The sequence below is a fragment of the Garra rufa genome, chromosome 24 (genome assembly GCF_049309525.1).
Source record: "Garra rufa chromosome 24, GarRuf1.0, whole genome shotgun sequence".
NCBI classification, from domain to species: domain Eukaryota; kingdom Metazoa; phylum Chordata; class Actinopteri; order Cypriniformes; family Cyprinidae; genus Garra; species Garra rufa.
Window position 1 is genome coordinate 10377654 of NC_133384.1, and position 19494 is coordinate 10397147.

General features: G+C 33.7%; 2 protein-coding genes across 2 annotated transcripts in view; both read right to left on the bottom strand.

The window, feature by feature from the left end:
* Positions 1-3513: 3513 nt before the first annotated feature.
* On the bottom strand, positions 3514-4645 carry LOC141300933 (C-C chemokine receptor type 5-like). The gene has a single exon (XM_073831218.1). It carries the CDS (start codon positions 4637-4639, stop codon positions 3644-3646), a length of 996 nt encoding a protein of 331 aa, XP_073687319.1. The 5' UTR covers positions 4640-4645; the 3' UTR covers positions 3514-3643.
* Positions 4646-4966: 321 nt separating this feature from the next.
* Positions 4967-19494, bottom strand: part of LOC141300200 (uncharacterized) — a 77476-nt gene continuing 62948 nt past the window's right edge. Inside the window, exons 22-28 of the mRNA XM_073830534.1 lie at positions 18245-18289; positions 14744-14776; positions 10644-10790; positions 10271-10325; positions 7659-7850; positions 7484-7561; positions 4967-7325 (exon numbers count right to left, since the gene is read on the bottom strand). Coding sequence (XP_073686635.1) covers positions 7135-7325; positions 7484-7561; positions 7659-7850; positions 10271-10325; positions 10644-10790; positions 14744-14776; positions 18245-18289 — 741 coding nt within the window. The 3' untranslated portion in view covers positions 4967-7134. The remainder of the gene's footprint in view (positions 7326-7483; positions 7562-7658; positions 7851-10270; positions 10326-10643; positions 10791-14743; positions 14777-18244; positions 18290-19494) is intronic.

A 19494-nucleotide genomic window follows, 5' to 3' on the forward strand; every position in this document is an offset into this window, starting at 1 on the left:
ACCAATCTCTGTGTAAAAATAAGATAATGATGCTGCCATCTTTCTGAAGTCATTTTTACCCCCCTGTAACTTGACTCTGAATCTCAGGTGAAAATTGCCATTTTGACCTCCCTCTACAAAATAGTGGATTACTCTGTAAATATTCATCCATGAAATTTAATATTTTGGCTTTTATCACTATACATGTCTATTTTCTTCAGAAAAAAATATGTGCAAAATCAAAGATTTAAGCCGGGGACCTCTGATTGAGTTAACATGGAATGACCCAGTTGCATAGTATAGCACCTCCAGTCCAGTCTTTTAGAAGATAATGGTTGGTTGAATGGATTTTTAGATCAATGCCTGGAATACAGAAACTCAAGATATGTTCATGTTTAATTCTATGACAAAATGCATCAGTTAAACCTTCTTGTGATTTTATTGCTCATTTTTTAAGTCTTTACTTGTCTTGAAAAAGGCTGTAACAAGTGTGATACTACAGAGGTTGTCGGAGACAAAAACTATTTTACTCACAGTCTCACTGTGTTTATAATTTCTAACCATAATCTTAAACTTTCAATGAAAATGATTTTATAAAGACTAAAAAAGAGTGGTTATGTTGAAGTCATTTTTTTGGGTTTACGGCCTATGTTTAGCTTTTTACTTCTGCCGATTATTCTGATGAACAAAATGTGTAAGAATCATAAACTTCTGTTGATCACAGAGCAATAATCCAAAGCCAATGGGAAAATCCTATTGGGTTTTTGTGAAAAGACCAAGCATGATGCAAACTTACGGACTGATCTGCAAAAACACATTATCACTGCAGTGCTCTCTCCCAAAGAAAGACATTACAGACATTTAAGCCTCAGGAAGAATAAAAAGATGATTACTTTTATGAAACGAGACATTGATCACGTATGCGGCTGACAAATGCAACCCACCTCAAAATGAGACAGCAGGGTGTCCAGTTAAAATAAATGCTTCTTGAGACCCTACATTCTTTTAGATTCCAGCTATTTCAGAAATCATTTTAATGCTGCAATGAGAGTTTAAACTACTTACTTAGTATCACTTGGATACAATTATAGTTATCTGAATTAGTTTTGTTTTGTATTTTGTTTTCTTTTAATTTTTTTAAGTTTTAGAAATTAAATTATTTATTACTTTAAGGTTTTTGAGAGCTTTTTGAGGTGTTTTATGTCTGTATAAGTTTTTAACACATCAAATTAGAGAAATAAGCTGAAATATTTTATGGGTTTGGTTAGCTATAATAACCCTGAAACTAAACTCAGAGAGAGTTTTTAAGTTTTTATTTTATTACTCAACTTTTATAATCTCAAAATAATTCAAATACAATAATGTTTCAAACGAAGTTGATATACGCATCAATCATCGTAACAAACGAGAAAAAAATAAAAGTTCTTCTACAACAGAGCAAACAGCATCATTGTAACACCACTGACTTGAAAAGAAACTCAAGTCTTTCATCTTTAAAATTTAAAATAATTTTTACATTTTTATCAGATTGTTCAATTAAACAACTTGTATAATCTCAAAATAGTTCTAATACAAGAACAACTGATTTTTAAATAGATACAACTACACATCCTTCTAACCCTTCAAATGTATTCCTTCTGCTTCTGAAAGTTTTACTTCAACTACAATGAAATGTACAAGTTGACCTTTTATCCTGTTTTTGCTAAATATTGATACCCAAGAATAAAACTGAACTGTAAAAACTTTATTTAACTTACCAAACAACAATGCAAGAAAATCTAATAAAAACCTTGTCTTGTACACTCCATAAAACAATGAAAAAAATGTTTATTTTTTCCACAAAAAGGACATAGGTTGCAAACAATTGGATTAATAATATGCACAAAAGACTTAACAGCAAATGTGCTGTGTAAACACATAGAGAAATATTTTTTAAGCAAACATTTATTTCACAATTTATAATCTCAAAATAGTTCTAATACAATAATGGTTCAAGCAAAAAAAAAAAAAAAAGCTGTTGGCATCAATCACTGTAACAAACAAGAAAAAAATAAAAGTTCTACATCAGAGCAAACAGCATCTTTGTAACACCACTTGAAAAACTCAAGTCTTTCATCATCTTTAATTTTTTTATTTAAAATCAACCCACACTCTTGCTTTTATCAGATTATATATATACATATATATATATATACACACACACACACACACACAACTTCACATCCTTCAAACCCTTCAATTTTATTTCTTCTGCTTATATTTACTTCCATTTTTGCTTTACCTAAAATTAAATTTTAAAAGGTTGACATTTTATCTTGTTTTTTGCTAAATATTGATACCCAAGAATAGTGTTGGGGGTAACGGATAGTTACGTAATATTACTTTTTCCAAGTAACTAGTAAAGTAACACATTACTTTTAATTGACAAGAAAATATCTGAGTTACTTTTTCCCCTCATTTATTAATTAAAAGCTCTCCTGTCCCCATGTTGAGAGAAATTTTAAGTAAGAAGTTACTTTAGTTCTAGAATAAATGTCAACATGCAAAAAAATAATCTCACTCACTAAAGAAAACAGATACAGTATTCCTCAAAATGAATAAAAACAGTCAAATTCAACGCAAACCTGCAATAATTAAATATGTTCAATAATACAAATATCCTTTATGTATTTAATCCCATTTTATTAACCGATGTCTTTGCTGCTGACCTTCGATGATCCAATTCATCCATACTGATAAGCAAAAATGACTCAAGATAATCTAACATTTGTTTTCCTTTTTTTATCACTGAAGAGTTGACATTTGTTTTTCTGCGGTCTACTGTACAGACGTCAATTTACTTTTCTCTAAGCCTGGGGCTTTTGCTGTGAAAAGGCTTTTACATTTGACAAAAATACTACTTTTTATATTAAAAACAAACAAGCAAGCCCTGCCCAGATTTAAAAAGTAACACAAAAGTAACGTAACGCATTACTTTCCATAAAAAGTAAATAAGTAACGTAATTAGTTACTTTTTTAGGGAGTAACTCAATATTGTAACGCATTACTTTAAAAAGTAACTTTCCCCAACACTGCCCAAGAATAAAACTCTGAACTGTAAAAACTTAATTTAACTTATCAAACAATAATGTAAGAAATTCTTGCACACTCCATAAAACAATGAACATTTTTTTTCTTTTTTCCACAAAAAGGACATAGGTCGCAAACATTTTGATTAAAAATATGCACAAAAGAGTTAACAGCAACACAGAGAGAGAGAAACAAATCAGTAAATAAGTGAAACATAAAAATCTATAAATATCAATGAAATCACATTAGTTACTGTACTCTACTGTATATACATCAACTTCCTCAGCATCTACACTCTTAAAAATTAAGGTGCAATGCCAATGTTTTTGGTTCTATAAACAACCATTAAGCCAAAGGATCTTTAAAGAACCATTTCTTAACTTTTTATAATCTGAAGAACCTTCTTTGCCACAAAGAACCTTTTGTGAAACAAAAAGGTTCTTCGGATCTTAAAGGGTTCTTTAAGGAACCATTTAGACAAAAAGGTTCTTCTATGGCATCATGAAGCATTTTTATTTTCAAGACTATAGTTCATTGCACTTTTTTCTGTAAAGACATGGAGAATAAAAGCAGGAATAGTCTAAAAGCACAGCGCTTAAGCCAAATTTCTGCTACTCAAGCTGACGCTGATCCGCTCCGATAAACATGGGACCTGACTCACTAACACTCCCCGGACATGATTCTGAAACTTTCTTCCCAAGAAGGTGTAAAACACAGGGTTAATGCAGAAATACAAGCGTGCGAAGCTACTAGTGACGTATTCTGCGTAAACAAGCCTGCTGTTGCACTGCATAGGATCCTGATGCTCGTTGATCATCATTATAATGTTATACGGGCTCCAAAATGTGAAAAACATCAAGACGATGACGAAAATGAGCCGTACGGTGCGATGTTTGCCTACCATCCGTGTGGCCAGGACGGTTAGGGTTATTCTGAAATAGCAGTAGACAAAAACAATCAACGGCAGGATAAAAAACAGCACAAACTGCTTATAGAGGCTGAAGACTTTCCAAGGGGAATTCTTCGACCTCTCGTCTTCACACACAAGTCCATCTATCGGATATTCTTCAACCGTGAAATAGATGAAGGGTTCGAGGCTGGCGAGGAGGCTAATAATCCAGACGATTGCTGACAGCACGGCAGCGTAGCAGCTTCTGCGTTGTTTGTTGGCCACCACACAATGGACCACGGCTAGGTAGCGGTCGAACGTCATGAGGGTGAGGAAGAGGATGGAGCTGTAGAAGCCTAGATAGTCGGCGCCATTCACCAGTTTACAAAGAGCCTCTCCGTAGATCCACTGGCTGGAATAATGAACGGCCTGGAATGGGAACGTAAGGGTGACGATGATGTTGGAGGCCACCAGGTTGATCAAAAATATATTTGTGACCGTATTAAGCTTTTCGAACTTGTAGAGGACGAGAAGAACCACTCCATTGCCAATAACGCTGGCGATAAAGATGATGTAGTATAAGTGTGGGAGAACATTTTTGCAGAAATTGTTGATTTCGATGGTGTTGCACACACCAGTTGACACATTGGCAATCTCTGCATAGTCCTCATAAACCTCTGGTGTTGTGTAAGGCGTTTCCATCTTGGTGGTTACCAACAACCTGCGGGATTGAGCGAGATCGTTTAAATGAAAGGTTGGATAAATTATTATAAGTTAGTAGAGATTGTAGACTTACCTCAGAGATGTTCACTGTCTGTCTGGCGAGTTCATTAATAGAAACTACAGCCTTCTAAGGCGGAGCGGCAGCAGAGGATGCGTGTCAGTCTACAGCTGTAAAAATCTGAATCATATCTTGAAATCTTCCTCTACTTCCTTTTTATTTGACGTCAGAATTATTTCAAGACTCAACATGCTTTGGAAGCCTTGAGAGCATACGTAGAGACCACAGACCAACCACAAAGTGTTCATTATGTTTTATTTGAACAAAGTCATTGTTAGAGCTCTAAGAGATAAATTAATTGCACCATGTTAAACATTTCCCAAAGATTTGTGAAATTAAAATACAACGAGTGGATAAAACAATAGATTAGAGCTGAATGTTGGAGTAAACGATTATATTGTGATAAAAGAAAAAAATGTGATATCAGTTTATTCAAGATTTCACTAAAAGAAAGTAATAATGTAACAAAAACAATATTTAGAATAATTACATCTGTCAGATTTGTATCTTGTACCTTGCACTCTTAAAAATAAAGGTGCTTCTTGATGCCATAGAGGAACCTTTTTTGTCTAAATGGTTCTATAAACAACCTTTTAAGGATCTTTCTGTTTCACAAAAGGCTCTTTGTGGCAAAAGAAGGTTCTTCAGATTATGAAAAGGTAAGAAAGAGATGGATCTTTAAAGAACCTTTGACTGAATGTTTCTTTGTGGAACCAAAAATGGTTCTTCTATGGCATCACTGTGAAGAACCCTTTAAAGCACCTTTATTTTTAAGAGTGTAGCTTACTTTTACTGCCAAAAGAGAAGAATAAAATCCATTATGAGTTCCTGAACACACATAAAATTGACAAATTTTGATAATAATGGTTTGTGTTCATTTCTTTAATGGAATTATATTCAGTGAGGTTAGTGTGCATTTCTTCTTCCCCTCAGGCAGTGCAAAAAATAAAAATTAAAAATACACAAATATGTCCATAATAAAAGAACAATTTCTTATGCTATTTATTAAATCAACCTAGCCAGCTATTTCAATTAAATATGAAACTCTGATAGCTGCTATGTCTAAAAAAAGCTGTCCAATCTAAGATTATCAGCCAAGTACAGTTAAAAACAAAACTGAAGACATCTTCGCCAAAAAACAAACAGAAACATGAAGTCTGTCCCTGAAGTAATAAAACCATTTATTCCTAACCTCATTAGTACCAAACCACAAACAAACTAATGTTTTTATTATTGCATCTCATATCATGTTGCAACGTTCCTTGTTCGGCAGCAAAATAGTATTAATTTTGATAAATATTTATGTTTGGCACATTAACATCTACAGTATCCACTTAAAGTTGTTCACTTTCAGAACAGAAATTTACAGATAATGTCCTCACCCTGTTGTCATTCCAAGATGTTCATGTCTTTCTTTCTTCGTTTGATAGAAATTATGTTTTTTGAGGAAAACATTTCAGAATTTCTTCTTTTAAAAAAAAAGTTTAAATGCAGCTTCAAAGGGCTCTAAACAATACCAGCCGAGGAATAAGTTTTTTATCTAGTCAATTTCTAAACAAATTGACAATTTATATATATTTAATCTCAAATGCCCATCTTGCGCAGCTCTGAGTGAACTCTGTATATTCCGGTTCATGTCGAAAAACATAATTGTGACCCTGGACCACAAAACCAGTCATAAGATTAAATTTTACAAAACTGAGATGTATATATAATATGAAAGCTCAGTAAATAAGCTTTCTATTGATGTATGGTTTGTTAGGATAGGACAATATTTGGCCGAGATACATCTATTTGAAAATCTGGAATCTGAGGATGCAAAAAAATCAAAATCCTGAGAAAATCACCTTTAAAGTTGTCCAAATTAGGTTCTTAACAATGCATATTACTAATCAAAAATTACATTTTGATACATTTACAGTAGGAATTTTACAAAAAATCTTCATGGAACATGATCTTTACTTAATTTCCTAATGATTTTTGGCATAAAAGAAAAATCTATAATTTTGACCCATGCAATGTATTTTTGGCTATTGCTACAAACATACCCCAGCGACTTAAGACTGGTTTTGTGGTCCAGGGTCACAATTTCTTATCGATTGAAGAAAGAAAGACGCATCCTCGAAGACAAGGGGGTGAGTAAATGATCCTTTAAAGAATTATTTAGCAAATTACCTTTTGCACACACCCTTGCGTTAAAGGTGTTTATGCACCAACGCTTCATGCATTGAAAGGTAGGTTTTGTGTCTTTAAATTTCACTCTAATGGCCGTCGTTCATCTACAGGCCACTGATGTTTCATTGCACCATAAATGCACAGAGACAATATCCAAAGCCATGTCAGTAAATTCCTCTGGATTTGCTGCGGCGCTTCTGGCAGTCCAAGAGCTGAGCCCATGTGTTCTCTCAAATGCATGTTAGAAATCGGGCCCTTTACTGTAGCGTTCATCCCTGAGGTTATAGGACTGGTAGCAGATGGACATGTCGCACACGCCGGCCGGCCCTTGAGGACCTTGCTTCCCCGGAATGCCCGGAGCCCCGGATTTACCCGGGAATCCCGGAGGACCCGGAATACCAATGCCATCACTGCCGCGAGGACCTTGGATCCCTGTTGGCGTTGAGGGAATACACAATGTGACAGTTACACAAGATTCATTCCCAAACGCTGCATATGCATTTACATCTGCCACATAACAGATAACAGACGCATTTAAACATTAACCCCCATAATGCATTTTATATAAAAATGTAGTGACGCCATCGTACCTGTGTCTCCAGGAGGCCCTGGGTATCCTGGTCTGCTCTCTCCTTTATTGCCCTTAATTCCCCGTAGGCCCGTGTCCCCTAAAAGAGTGCCAAACATGTTATGCAATTAAAATACAAACCCAAAGCCAAATCCATTTACATAATCTGAAATGTTACAGCCAGACGCCTGTGTTACCTTTGACTCCTGGAGGTCCTTGGATGCCCGGAGGTCCTTGGTAGCCCTGAGCGCCATGTCTGCCGGGATAGCCAGGGGGCCCGATGGACCCTTTAGGGCCTTGAGCTCCAGGGGGTCCCGGGGGTCCTTTAATGGTCTCACAGGGTTCACAGCGCTGAGGGCTCATCATCTGCAGGAGCTGCGGCAGCTGATCTGATATAGATGCATCACAGTGGAGATTACTGAACAGCAATGAGAAATCAAAACTTCCTTCATTTTTACATCCTATCAACGTTTACCACATTTATTTTCATATGCATCTTCACTATAAGTGATTTGTCCATGCATTTAAATGCAAACTAAATTTTAATCAAAATTTCATAATCTTCTAGTGAAACAACAGTCTGTCTGGTCATGTTTGCAGGATTTCTTCAAGCTTGCATTTAGATCAACCTCCATCCAATCAACAACCGGTGAAGAGAATGACACCAAACTTTTTTTTTTCTTGCTTATCCATTTAACTTAGACATACATCTTGATATATAAGAAAGAGTTTATTACAGAGTCAATGTTGCAATGGCAAAACATTTAAATTCAGTTTAATACTAAGAATTGGAAAAAGGGAAGAAAATGGTCTTAAGAAAAATCATGAGACTGTTTTGTGCCAAAAAAAGAAGTGTGACTAATACTGCTGTGTTCCAAGAGTCAAGTGAAGAAAAATAAATCCAACAAGGCAACAGAAAAGTTGTGCATTTGTAAATCCAGGGTCATTCAAAATGTATGCAAAACTTCTGCAAAGTGATATTATCTTGCGTCTTGCATGTTTTTGACACTTTCAAAGTGAAATGTCCAGTGAGTGGCGCTAAAAGCATGTTTAGTTTTATCCAAAATTGATAAAAGGAAATCTAATATGGTTACATATGGAGCTGGATATGTGATGCAAATGTCAAATGTATTAGTTTTCAAATTGTGCCTTACAGTAAAATGTTTTGAATTCATAACATAGTATTGCACAAGAAATTCTATTTAAAAAAGTATTTTTTTAATTAAGAATATGCCCCTGCAATCAAAATATGTGTGGTGTGGTGTTTTACTGCCACTAGTGGTCATTTCAGCTGGCAAATGAAGGGAATTGTATGTTTATGTACACTTTGGGGGATTTTGCACAAATGTATGTTGGTATACAGTGTTGGGGAAAGTTACTTTTAAAAGTAATGCATTACAATATCGAGTTACTTCCTAAAAAAAAGTAACAAATTACATTTCTTAGTTACTTTTTATTGGAAAGTAATGTGTTACGTTACTTTTGCATTACTTTTTAAATCTGGGCAGGGCTTGCTTGTTTGTTTTTTAATATAAAGCTTAAAATATTTAATATAAAACTTAAATATAAGTTCTATTTTTGTCAAATGTAAAAGCACAAAAGCCTCAGGCTTAGAGAAAAGTAAACTGACGTCTGTACAGTAGACCGCAGAAGAACAAATGTCAACTCTTCAGCAATAAAAAAGGAAAACAAACGTTAGATTATCTTGAGTAATTTTTGCTTATTAGCATGGATGAATTGGATCATCGAAGGTCGGCAGCAAAGACATCGGTTAATAAAACAGGATTAAATACATAAAGAATGTTTGTATAATTTAACATTTAATTATTGCAGGTGTGCATTGAATTTGACTGTTTTTATTCATTTTGAGGAACACTGAAGTACTAAAGTAACATCTTAAATATTAAAAAAAAAAAAAAACATCTTACTCACAATTTCTCTCAACATGGGGACAGGAGAGCTTTTAATCAGTAAATGGGGGGAAAGTAACTGGCGTTACTTATTAGAAAAAGTAACTCAGATATTTTCTTGTCAATTAAAAAATAATGCGTTACTTTACTAGTTACTTGGAAAAAGTAACATTATTACGTAACTTGTGTTACTTGTAATGCGTTACTCCCAACACTGTTGGTATACTTATTTCATTTTGATTTATGGCATCATACATTGGCTAACCTTCAGTTTGTTTGCCGTTAAACTTCACTTTGGATTAATCTGTTTTTGTAGTTTTCTCCATATAACAGAAGTCACAGGCAATTTTGTGTCAGCTAGGATTCTGTTTCCGTTTTTTTGTGATATCCACAAACAATTTAACTATAATACAACTCCAAGGCTATAGTGTGTTGGGTTATCGAGGCACACACGATTCAAGATGAACATTGACTCCATTGGAAAAGTTGTCTCCTCATAATAAAAACATCTGTGGAGTTGCTGACAAAGTACAGTACTTCAGATCAGTCACTGAGAAGTTTCCGTGATGATTAGGCCACATGTAGACAATATGCAATGAGGCGGCTCACTAGGTTTCTAAGTGGACCACAGGGAAAAAAGTAATGATAACAGAATGTACGATATGACCCCTTTAATTCAAAGCAAACTGTAAAAACTCTGATAGCTCAGCAAGTTTCCGTAACAAAAGCTCCTTTCTAGTGAACTTTGCTTTTATCTAACAGCTTTAATTGGACGCCGCATGCTATTCTTGGCTCCTTACATATCAGGCTTGTTCGTTTTAAAAAAAGGGAAAAGGAAAATCTCCTTGGGCTCTTTGTTCTCCAGAGAATAATGACCTTGAACAAGGTCGGATACTCACTTCTCAAAATGTCCCCACAGAGTTTTATTAAGTAGTCCTCTGAGGGAGGCTTACCCTGAAACACATATTGAGTCACTCATTAGATGGTGTTGGTACATGAAAAACACATAGAGCTCTCAAAGAAATGATAAGGCTTCACAGATAATAAAGGAAGAAACATAAAAAGGAAACTCAATTACACAGCCTTGACCTCAGGCCTTGTGGTTTCTTTCATAAAGCTTTTCATGCATCAGCCCAAACGATGCATCCTGACATCGCCCCGGCCCATGCCGTACTTTAAGACGTGTTTATTTCTCATAAAAGGAAAGACCTGGTGGCTATAACAAAATTTTAATTGCTGTCGCATAGTTGGAAGAATTGTAAGGATACTCACAGGCTTCCCTGGAAAGCCCGGAGCGCCGGGTAATCCTGGCAAACCGTCCTGACCGGGGAATCCGCGAGGACCGACTACACCGCCGTGTCCTATGTCTCCCTTCTGACCCTCAGGACCTTTGACCCCGGTCTCGCCCGGCGTACCTCTCTAGAAGATTGAAAACGACACACTTAAAGCCTACTGCATGCTGGCATCAATATGCATCATCCAAATGAAACTGTTGCATTTACCAGCAGAGTAAAAGCTACACAACTGATCAAATTCAAGTTTTTTAAAAAGCTATTTTTTGGCTTTATTTCAGTTTACCAAAAATTGTTAGTGGTTTTAGGGGCCGTTCACATGTCGCGCCTAAAAACGCATGGAAAACACTAGGCGCCGCTTTCTTGTTCTATCCAAACCGCTCTGTAGCTGGCGCTCCTGTGGCGTCTGCCGTTGCTAAGCAACCATGACCTGCGCTCTCCATAAATACGCGGAAGTTTCAGCAAAGGATAAATGGATTTTCAGCATTAAAAATCGCTTGCAGTAGCTCTGTTATTAAATTTATTTAAAAATGGTTATTCCTGTACAGCTATGATAAGCTGTTTCTCCAACTTGCCAGTGCTTTCAATGTTATTAAGGGAAAGGATGACGCTAATTGGTTGTTTTAATGTCACATGACCTGCAGTGCGCTTGCGGCATTCTGAAAAGTTGAGATGTTTTTATCTCGATGCGGCACGGACGCCCCTGGAAAAAAACGAGTGTGTCGCACCACGTCGCTTCCATTTTGCGCGCACATACCGCGCGTCTACATTTGAAATAACGAACTTAAGCGTGCAAGAGATGCGGCGTGTGAACGGCCCCTTAGTCAACAACTAGATAAAGTTTGTCAAGACAAACTTTAAGTTGGCTTGAGAAAGCCGGACCAGAACGTTTAAAAAGTTTGATTGTTTTCAGTCTGAAATAGTTTGATGTTTAAAATAGTATTAAAAGCTTAAAGTTTGATAGATAGATTTATAGATAGATAGCAAGTTACTAGCGTGTTGCTAGCATGTTTACAGCATGATTAACATGTTACAAGCATGTTCTTAGCAGGTTTCTAGCATGATTAGCATGTTGCTAACATAATTACCAAGTTACTAAAATTTTGTTAGCCTGTTTCTAGCATGTTACTAGCATGCTGCATGTTACTAGCATATTGTTAGCATACTTTGCAAGTTATTAACATGTTGTAGCATGATTCTAGCATAATTAGCATGTTACTAGCATGGTGCCAGCATGATTTTATCAAGATCATCATATTGCTAGCATGTTCTTACCATAATTAGCATGTTACTAGCATGTTGATAGCATGATTACCAAGTTACCAACATTGTGTTAGCCTGTTTTTACCATGATTAGCATTGTACTGGCATGCTGCATGTTACTAACACATTGTTAGCATCATTTGCAAGTTACTAGCATGCTGTAGCATGATTTAAGCATGATTAGCATGTTACTAGCTTGTTGCTAACATGATTACCAAGTTACTAACATTGTTAGCCTGTTTTTAGCATGATTAACATGTTACTAGCATGCTGCATGTTACTAGCATATTGTTAGCATCATTTCCATCATCATCAGTTACTAACATATTGTAGCATGATTTTATCACGATGTTACTAGCTTGTTGCTAACATGATTACCAAGTTAAAAAATTGTGTTAGCCTGTTTCTAGTATGTTACTAGCATGTTGCATGTTATTAGCATATTTTTAACATCATTTGCAAGTTATTAACATGTTGTAGCATGGTAGCATGTTACTAGCATGTTGCTAGCATGATTAGCATGTCACTACCATATTGCTAACATGATTACCAAGTTACCAACATTGTGCCTGTTTTCAGCATTATTAGCATGTTGTTTACATGAGTGTATCACGGTAAGCATATTGCTAGCATGTTACTAGCATGATTAGCATGTCACTACCATATTGCTAACATGATTACCAAGTTACCAACATTGTGCCTGTTTTCAGCATTATTAGCATGTTGTTTACATGAGTGTATCACGGTAAGCATGTTGCTAGCATGTTACTAGCATGATTAGCATGTTACTACTTTGTTGCTAGCATGTTACTAGCATGATTAGTAAGTTACTAGCTTGATTTTATCATGATCATGTTGCTAGCATGTTGTTACCATAATTAGCATGTTGTTAGCATGATTAACAAGTTAGCATGTTGTTAACATGATTCTAGCATGTTACTAGCAAGTTGTTAGCATGATTAACAAGTTAGCATGTTGTTAACATGAATCTAGCATGGTTAGCATGTTACTAGCAAGTTGTTCGCATGATTAACAAGTTAGCATTTTGTTAACATGATTCTAGCATGATTAACATGTTACTAGCATGTTGCTAGAAAGATTTTATCATGATCAAGTTGCTAACATTTTACCATAATTAGCATGTTACTAGAATATTGCTAGCATGATTACCATGTCACTACCATGTTGCCAGCATGATTACCAAGTTACTAACATTGTATTAGCCTGTTTTCAGCATTATTAGCATGTTGTTTACATGAGTGTATCACGGTAAGCATGTTGCTAGCATGTTACTAGCATGATTAGCATGTTACTACCTTGTTGCTAGCATGTTACTAGCATGATTTTATCATGTTGCTAGCATGTTGTTACCATAATTAGCATTTTTCCTAACATGTTGGTAGCATGATTTTACCATGATTAGCATGTTACTAGCAAGTTGTTAGCATGATTAACAAGTTAGCATTTGTTGTTAACATATTTCTAGCATGATTAGCATGTTACTAGCAAGTCGTTAGCATGATTAACAAGTTAGCATTTTGTTAACATGATTCTAGCATGATTAGCATGTTACTAGCATGTTGCCAGCATGATTAGCATGTCACTACCATGTTGCTAACATGATTAGCAAGTTAGTTTGAATGAGTTTGAATGTATTAGAAATATAACAGAAGGGCAGTTTGATTGAGTCTCAAGGGATTGTGGGAGTTTTGAAGTTGGTTTGAATAGTCTTGGCTCATTTGAACATTCCCTGAGTGTAAGTCGGATCAGTTGAGCAACTGGAGTCAGATCAGATCTGGCCTGGGTTTGGAGTTTGTAGAGTTAAAACTCTAGGAGGAGTAGCGTTCAGAAATTTTAGTCTCAAAAGAAGAATATTCATTTTATATAGCATTTCAGTAATTCAACCCTGATAATATGAAAGCAGATTCAAAATGACTGAAATATAAGTAAGATTTGAATGCTTGCTGTTGAGCATCAGTAATGTTTTAAAGCAACACTAAAGAACTTCGCTCCCTCTACAGGTTGGAAGTGAAATTGTCTATTACCGCTGTCATAAATAATTTAGCCTACCGTCGCGTCACATGCACGTTATTTGTTTGGAGGCTATCCAGGACCGCCTTTGGAAATAACGATGTCCAGTGACAAGGTAGAGTATGTTGCATGACTTTATGAAAGTATGAAAACGAAATAAAACATAATAATGACATTGTTTTTTTGTTTTTTTTTTTGCCGTAAAGCAAGTCGCTTTTGTAGTCTCATTTGAACTACAAAACCACTACCCGACGACCCAAACTTACATAGTGCTGTTATGGCCCATAGAGGGTCGCAAAGCGAATACGAAAGTGCCGTTTCACCCTGTTGTGAGTTGATGAACCACTGACACGAGTTCGGAAACATTATTTTAAGGTAAAAAAACTCTATAGTGTTGCTTTAAATCACAATATTTGTCAAGATAATCACAGCAAATGGTGCAGCTCTAGTGAGGAGCAAACCTACAGCACTGAAATATTTAATAAACATTCAATGTCTCTGGAGGAAAACTACATTCGCTTAAAGGAAGCGAGTGATTTGCATACGTCTGCTACTGATTTGTCCACAAACACAAAATAATAAATGCACATGGTTTACACGGCCTGCAGTTTGGCGGTTTGCTCTGACAGCGCGCTCAAACCAGCTTAGCAGAAGTGTCAAGCTGTCAAATGTAAACGCTTCAAAGCGCTCAGAAATGCTCTGGCGTCCCACGTTACTTCCTTTAGGAGGCGGAGACCTTGTTTCTTGCGTAAATAGGCAGAAACGGAGTTGTGTAATTCTACAAACCTCTCCTTTGCTGCCCCTCGGTCCCACTTCACCCTGATTCAGGAGGAACAAGAAAAAGAGGAAACAGTTATTAAACACACAGACAGACTCAGTATTCACAGCAGGTGACGGGAAGAAAGCCTTTTCAAAGCCACAGCCAGAGAAACCCCACCAACTGATTCTCAAGGCCTGCGTGTGTTTGCACTGAATCACGTAAAGACATGCCGACAGACGCGGAGTTGAAGTTGGACATTTCAGTGTTGGCACATCGGATACTCACTCTATAATACTGTGTAGGAGTTCATTCAAGCGAGCGCTGAAGATGTTTTTCTTCAAGTAGAGGCAGAGTGTTACCAAACCCTGCTGATCTTTCTCATCATTTATTGCTTGTGCATCTTTAGTACTATACTCTGATTGTAGATATAAACTATAAACAGTATATTTGAAAAGATGTTTCCACCTAAATGGCTTTGTCAGTACGGAAATGTAATTTTTGAGATATATTGCCTTATATGTACAATAATATGTTACCTGCCATACACTGCAAAAAATGTTTTTCTTACTTAGATTTTTTTTTTGTCTTGTTTCCAGCCAAAATATCTAACAATTCTTAAATCAAGATGGATTTTCTAGACAAGTAAAAATTATTTTCTTATTTTCAGAAAAAAAACAAGACGAAATTAAGTCTTTTTGCTTAGAACAGGCAAAATAAGCACAAAAAAAACTTATTTCGAACAGAAAACAAGATTATCTTGTTTTATTTTGTCTCACCCCATTGGCAGATTATTTAGCAGATTATGTTTCAAGCAAAAACTCACTTCATTTTGACTTGTTTTTTTCTGAAAACAAGAAAATAATTTTTACTTGTCTAAAGATATTTTTTTAGATATTTTGGTTGGAAACAAGGCAAAAAAATCTAAGTAAGAAAAGCATTTTTTTTTTTTTTTGACCCATGTACACTGCAAAAAATATGCTTTTCTTGCTTAGAATTTTTTGTCTTGTTTCCAGCCAAAATATATATATATATATTTCTTTTTTTTAAATCAAGAAGGATTTTCTAGAAAAGTAAAAATTATTTTCTTGTTTTAGAAAAAACAAGTCAAATCTATGTTTTTTTTGTTTGTTTGTTTGTTTTTTGCTTGAAACAAGCAAGATAATCTAAAAAAATTGGTTGAAATAATGCTACATTGTCATTCAGTGTAACAATATTAATGAAAAAATTATACGTAAAAAGAAAACATGTTTATTCTGATTTGTGCATATTAAAATATATAAAAGAATAAGGAAGCATATTAAATTGTATTGTGTTTTAAATGAGTAAAACAAATCTTACTGACAAATGGGCAAAACCTAGGATAGTGGCAAATATAAAAAAGTAGAATTACAATTAATTAAAATAATTAATTTTAAGTAATTTGTTGTTTAATATGTCATAAATTAATTTTTGTTATAAATATGCCCGAAAAAGTTGTTACACTGAATACAATTTTAGTGGGTGTCTTCTGTAAATTAGCCAAAAGTGTATGATATTAATTTTTTTGCTCGGGAAAAACAAAAACAAAAATGCAATTAAATTAAAAAGAAGATTTTATAATTTTTTTTTTTTTTTTGGAAAAACAACAAACAATTTAAAGCAGTATTACACTTATTTTTATGCTTAATTCATCTTTGACCCACATACAGTGTGTCATATTTGCAAATGGGTGATGTTGATGAACACTGCTTGCGAGTATATCATGGACCAGTGAGATTTTTATTTCAGAAACCTGACTATATTGAGTCCAAAGATTTCTCAAGCGTGTGACTGACAAAGATGTACATTGTTATTTCACACAAGTGGATTGTGAGTCAGTGTCTGTGACAAAGGTTTCTGGGGATTTGAGCTTTTTCACAGAAATCAGAAGTTTCTTCTGCTAAGGGAAAATGATTAAACAAGATAAAAGTATTCAAATGTGGCAGTTTCAAATCTTTTATTACGAATGGCTAATTATGACACACTAATTATTAAACATCTCACTATATATACACTATGCTCAAATGTTTAGGATCAGTAAGACGTGTAATGTTTTTTAAAGAAGTCTCTTATGCTCACCAGGACTGCATTTATTTGGCCAAAAAATACATAAAAAAAACAGTAAAATTGCAAAATATTATTACAATATAAAATAATGTTTTTTTTTTTTTTTTTTTTTTTTTTTAAATAGACTTTAAAATATAATTTATTCCTGTGATGCAAAACTCTTCAAAACTCAGTCTTAAATCTCACATGATCCTTCAGAAATCATTCTAATATGCTGATTTATTATTAGAAATATCAATGTTGGAAATGACAGCATTTATTTAAAATATATACATTTGCTAACAATGTAAATCTATGCCATCACTTTTTATTAATTTAACACATCCATGGTGAATAAAAGTATTACATTCTTTCAAAAAAAAGAAAGAATAATAATTTGCTGACTCCAAACTTTTGAACACTAGTGTGTATTGTTAGAAAACCTTTCTATTTTAAATAAATGCTGTTCTTTTTAACCTTTTATTGATCAAAGAATCCAAAAATAAAGTATCATTTTAAATGAATATGTTTTAAATATATTTTCAAAAAGCAAAAAATATTTGTTAAAACAAAATATTTTTATATATTCTAAATCTATTTTCTAACAATGCATTTTTTGTATATTTTTGAAAATCAGTTTTAAAATTGTAAATGTACTTTTAAAAAATTAATATATTTTGCTCTCTATATCTTTATGAAAATATCTATGATTTTTTCTTTTTTCAAAGTAAATTTATAATTTTAAAACTAAAATATTTAACAGCAAAACTGTTTTCAACATTGAAAATAAATCAGAGTATTAGAATGATTTCTGGAGGATCTCGTGACATTGAAGACTGGAGTAATGATGATGAAAATGCAACTTTAATTACAAATATAAATTTAATTTTAATGTATATTAATATAGAAAAACCTTGTTTTACATCGTAATAATATTTCACAATATTAAATTTTTTTCTGTGTTTTTAATCAAATGAACACAGCCTTGATGAGCAGAAGATATCTATCTCTCTTTCTCTCTCTCTCTCTCTCTCTCTCTCTCTCTCTCTCTCTCTCTATATATATATATATATATATATATATATATATATATATATATATATATATATATATTATATTATATTATATTATATTATATTATATTATATTATATTATATTATATTATATTCTTGGCTAAAATTAACTAGAAATTATGAATCTGTCTTCCTAGAAACAAATTGTTGCAAAACATCCTCTGTTGTGTAACTTCTTCTTTATTTTATTTTATTTTTAATTTCAGTCAATTCCTCTTCCTGTCATTCTGATTTAAATTCTCCTGAATTAGTCTGCTTCTTAATTTCTGACTGGTATACATTGTTGTTGTTTTTTTATCCTTTCCACCCTAATAAGGGCTGTAGATGTTGAGGAGCAGAGCTATAAGGAGATGCTCCTCCTGCTGGATGTGTGGAGTTTGTACACTTACAGGAAAGCCAGGCGATCCAGGGAATCCTTTGCTGCCTTTTTCACCCTGTGAATGAGAGGGGTCTGTGTTAGCAGGGGTCTCAAACTCTGAAAGGTTATCATTAGCATTCGATAACAGCAGGAGGTTCCCTATAACCTTTAGAAGACTGTGTCACATTCGTTTAGCTGCGAGACACTGAGCCAACTACGCTTAGGGTGGTGTACCCTACTGAGACAGGTACCATAAACTATGCAAACCATACTACGGCGGTTCATCCGGTAGTGTACGCATAGGAAAAATCACTAGAAATTAGTTATCTCATTACGATTTCTTTTCTTGGACAAGTTATATTTTAAATGCACTCTAATTATGTGTTGTAAACAGTAAAGCTTATATAAAGTATATTTTCTAAAATGTATTTAACATATATAATGTGCTCTTTATGTTCTGATCAGTGTTTTATGTGAATAAATGGCTAAATTCATCATATTAAGCGATCATCTCATCATAACTAGTACAAAATGGACTAGTTTTACAATTTCTAAAATTTATTTCAAATACATTTCCATTTAGGCTAAATGTAAACGTGGATGGAATTGTCTTTTAGAGACCAAACCTAGATTTATAATAATTTCATGTCAATATTTATATTATATTTTTGAAACATCATAAAGTATGTTCCTTATGGTTTCTTATTCAAATGTGTTCTACCTAAATATATTTTAAATATATTTTAGAAAAGCTAAAAGCAAAAAACTATTTGTTAAAAATAAAATATTTTATATATTCTAAATAAATTTTCTAACAATGCATTTTTTGTATATTTTTTGAAAATCAGTTTTAAATTTGTAAATGTACTTTGAAAAAAATATATATTTTGCTCTCTATATATTTATGATTTTTTTTTCAAAGTAAAGTTGTCATTTTAAAACTGATTTTCAAAAATATACAAAAGAAAATGCATTGTTAGAAAATATATTTAGATTTTTTTTTTCTTTTTAAAAATATATATAAATATATTTATGCCATTTGGGAAGGAATTGTTCCCCACAAAACACATGGTTCATAATTTATTCTTATGTATTAATTTACTTAGCTTTTGTTTAACGCATAAACATTGAAACATTATAAAGAATGTTCCTTGATGTTTTTTATTCAAATGTGTTTAGAAAATAATATTTTAAATATATTTTAGAAAAAAAAAAAATTGCTTAAACAAAATATTTTTATATATTCTAAATATAAATTCTAACAATGCATTTTTTGTATAT

Excerpts from the sequence above, each read along its gene's own strand:
- LOC141300933 (XM_073831218.1), bottom strand. The coding sequence starts at position 4,639 with ATGGAAACGCCTTACACAACACCAGAGGTTTATGAGGACTATGCAGAG.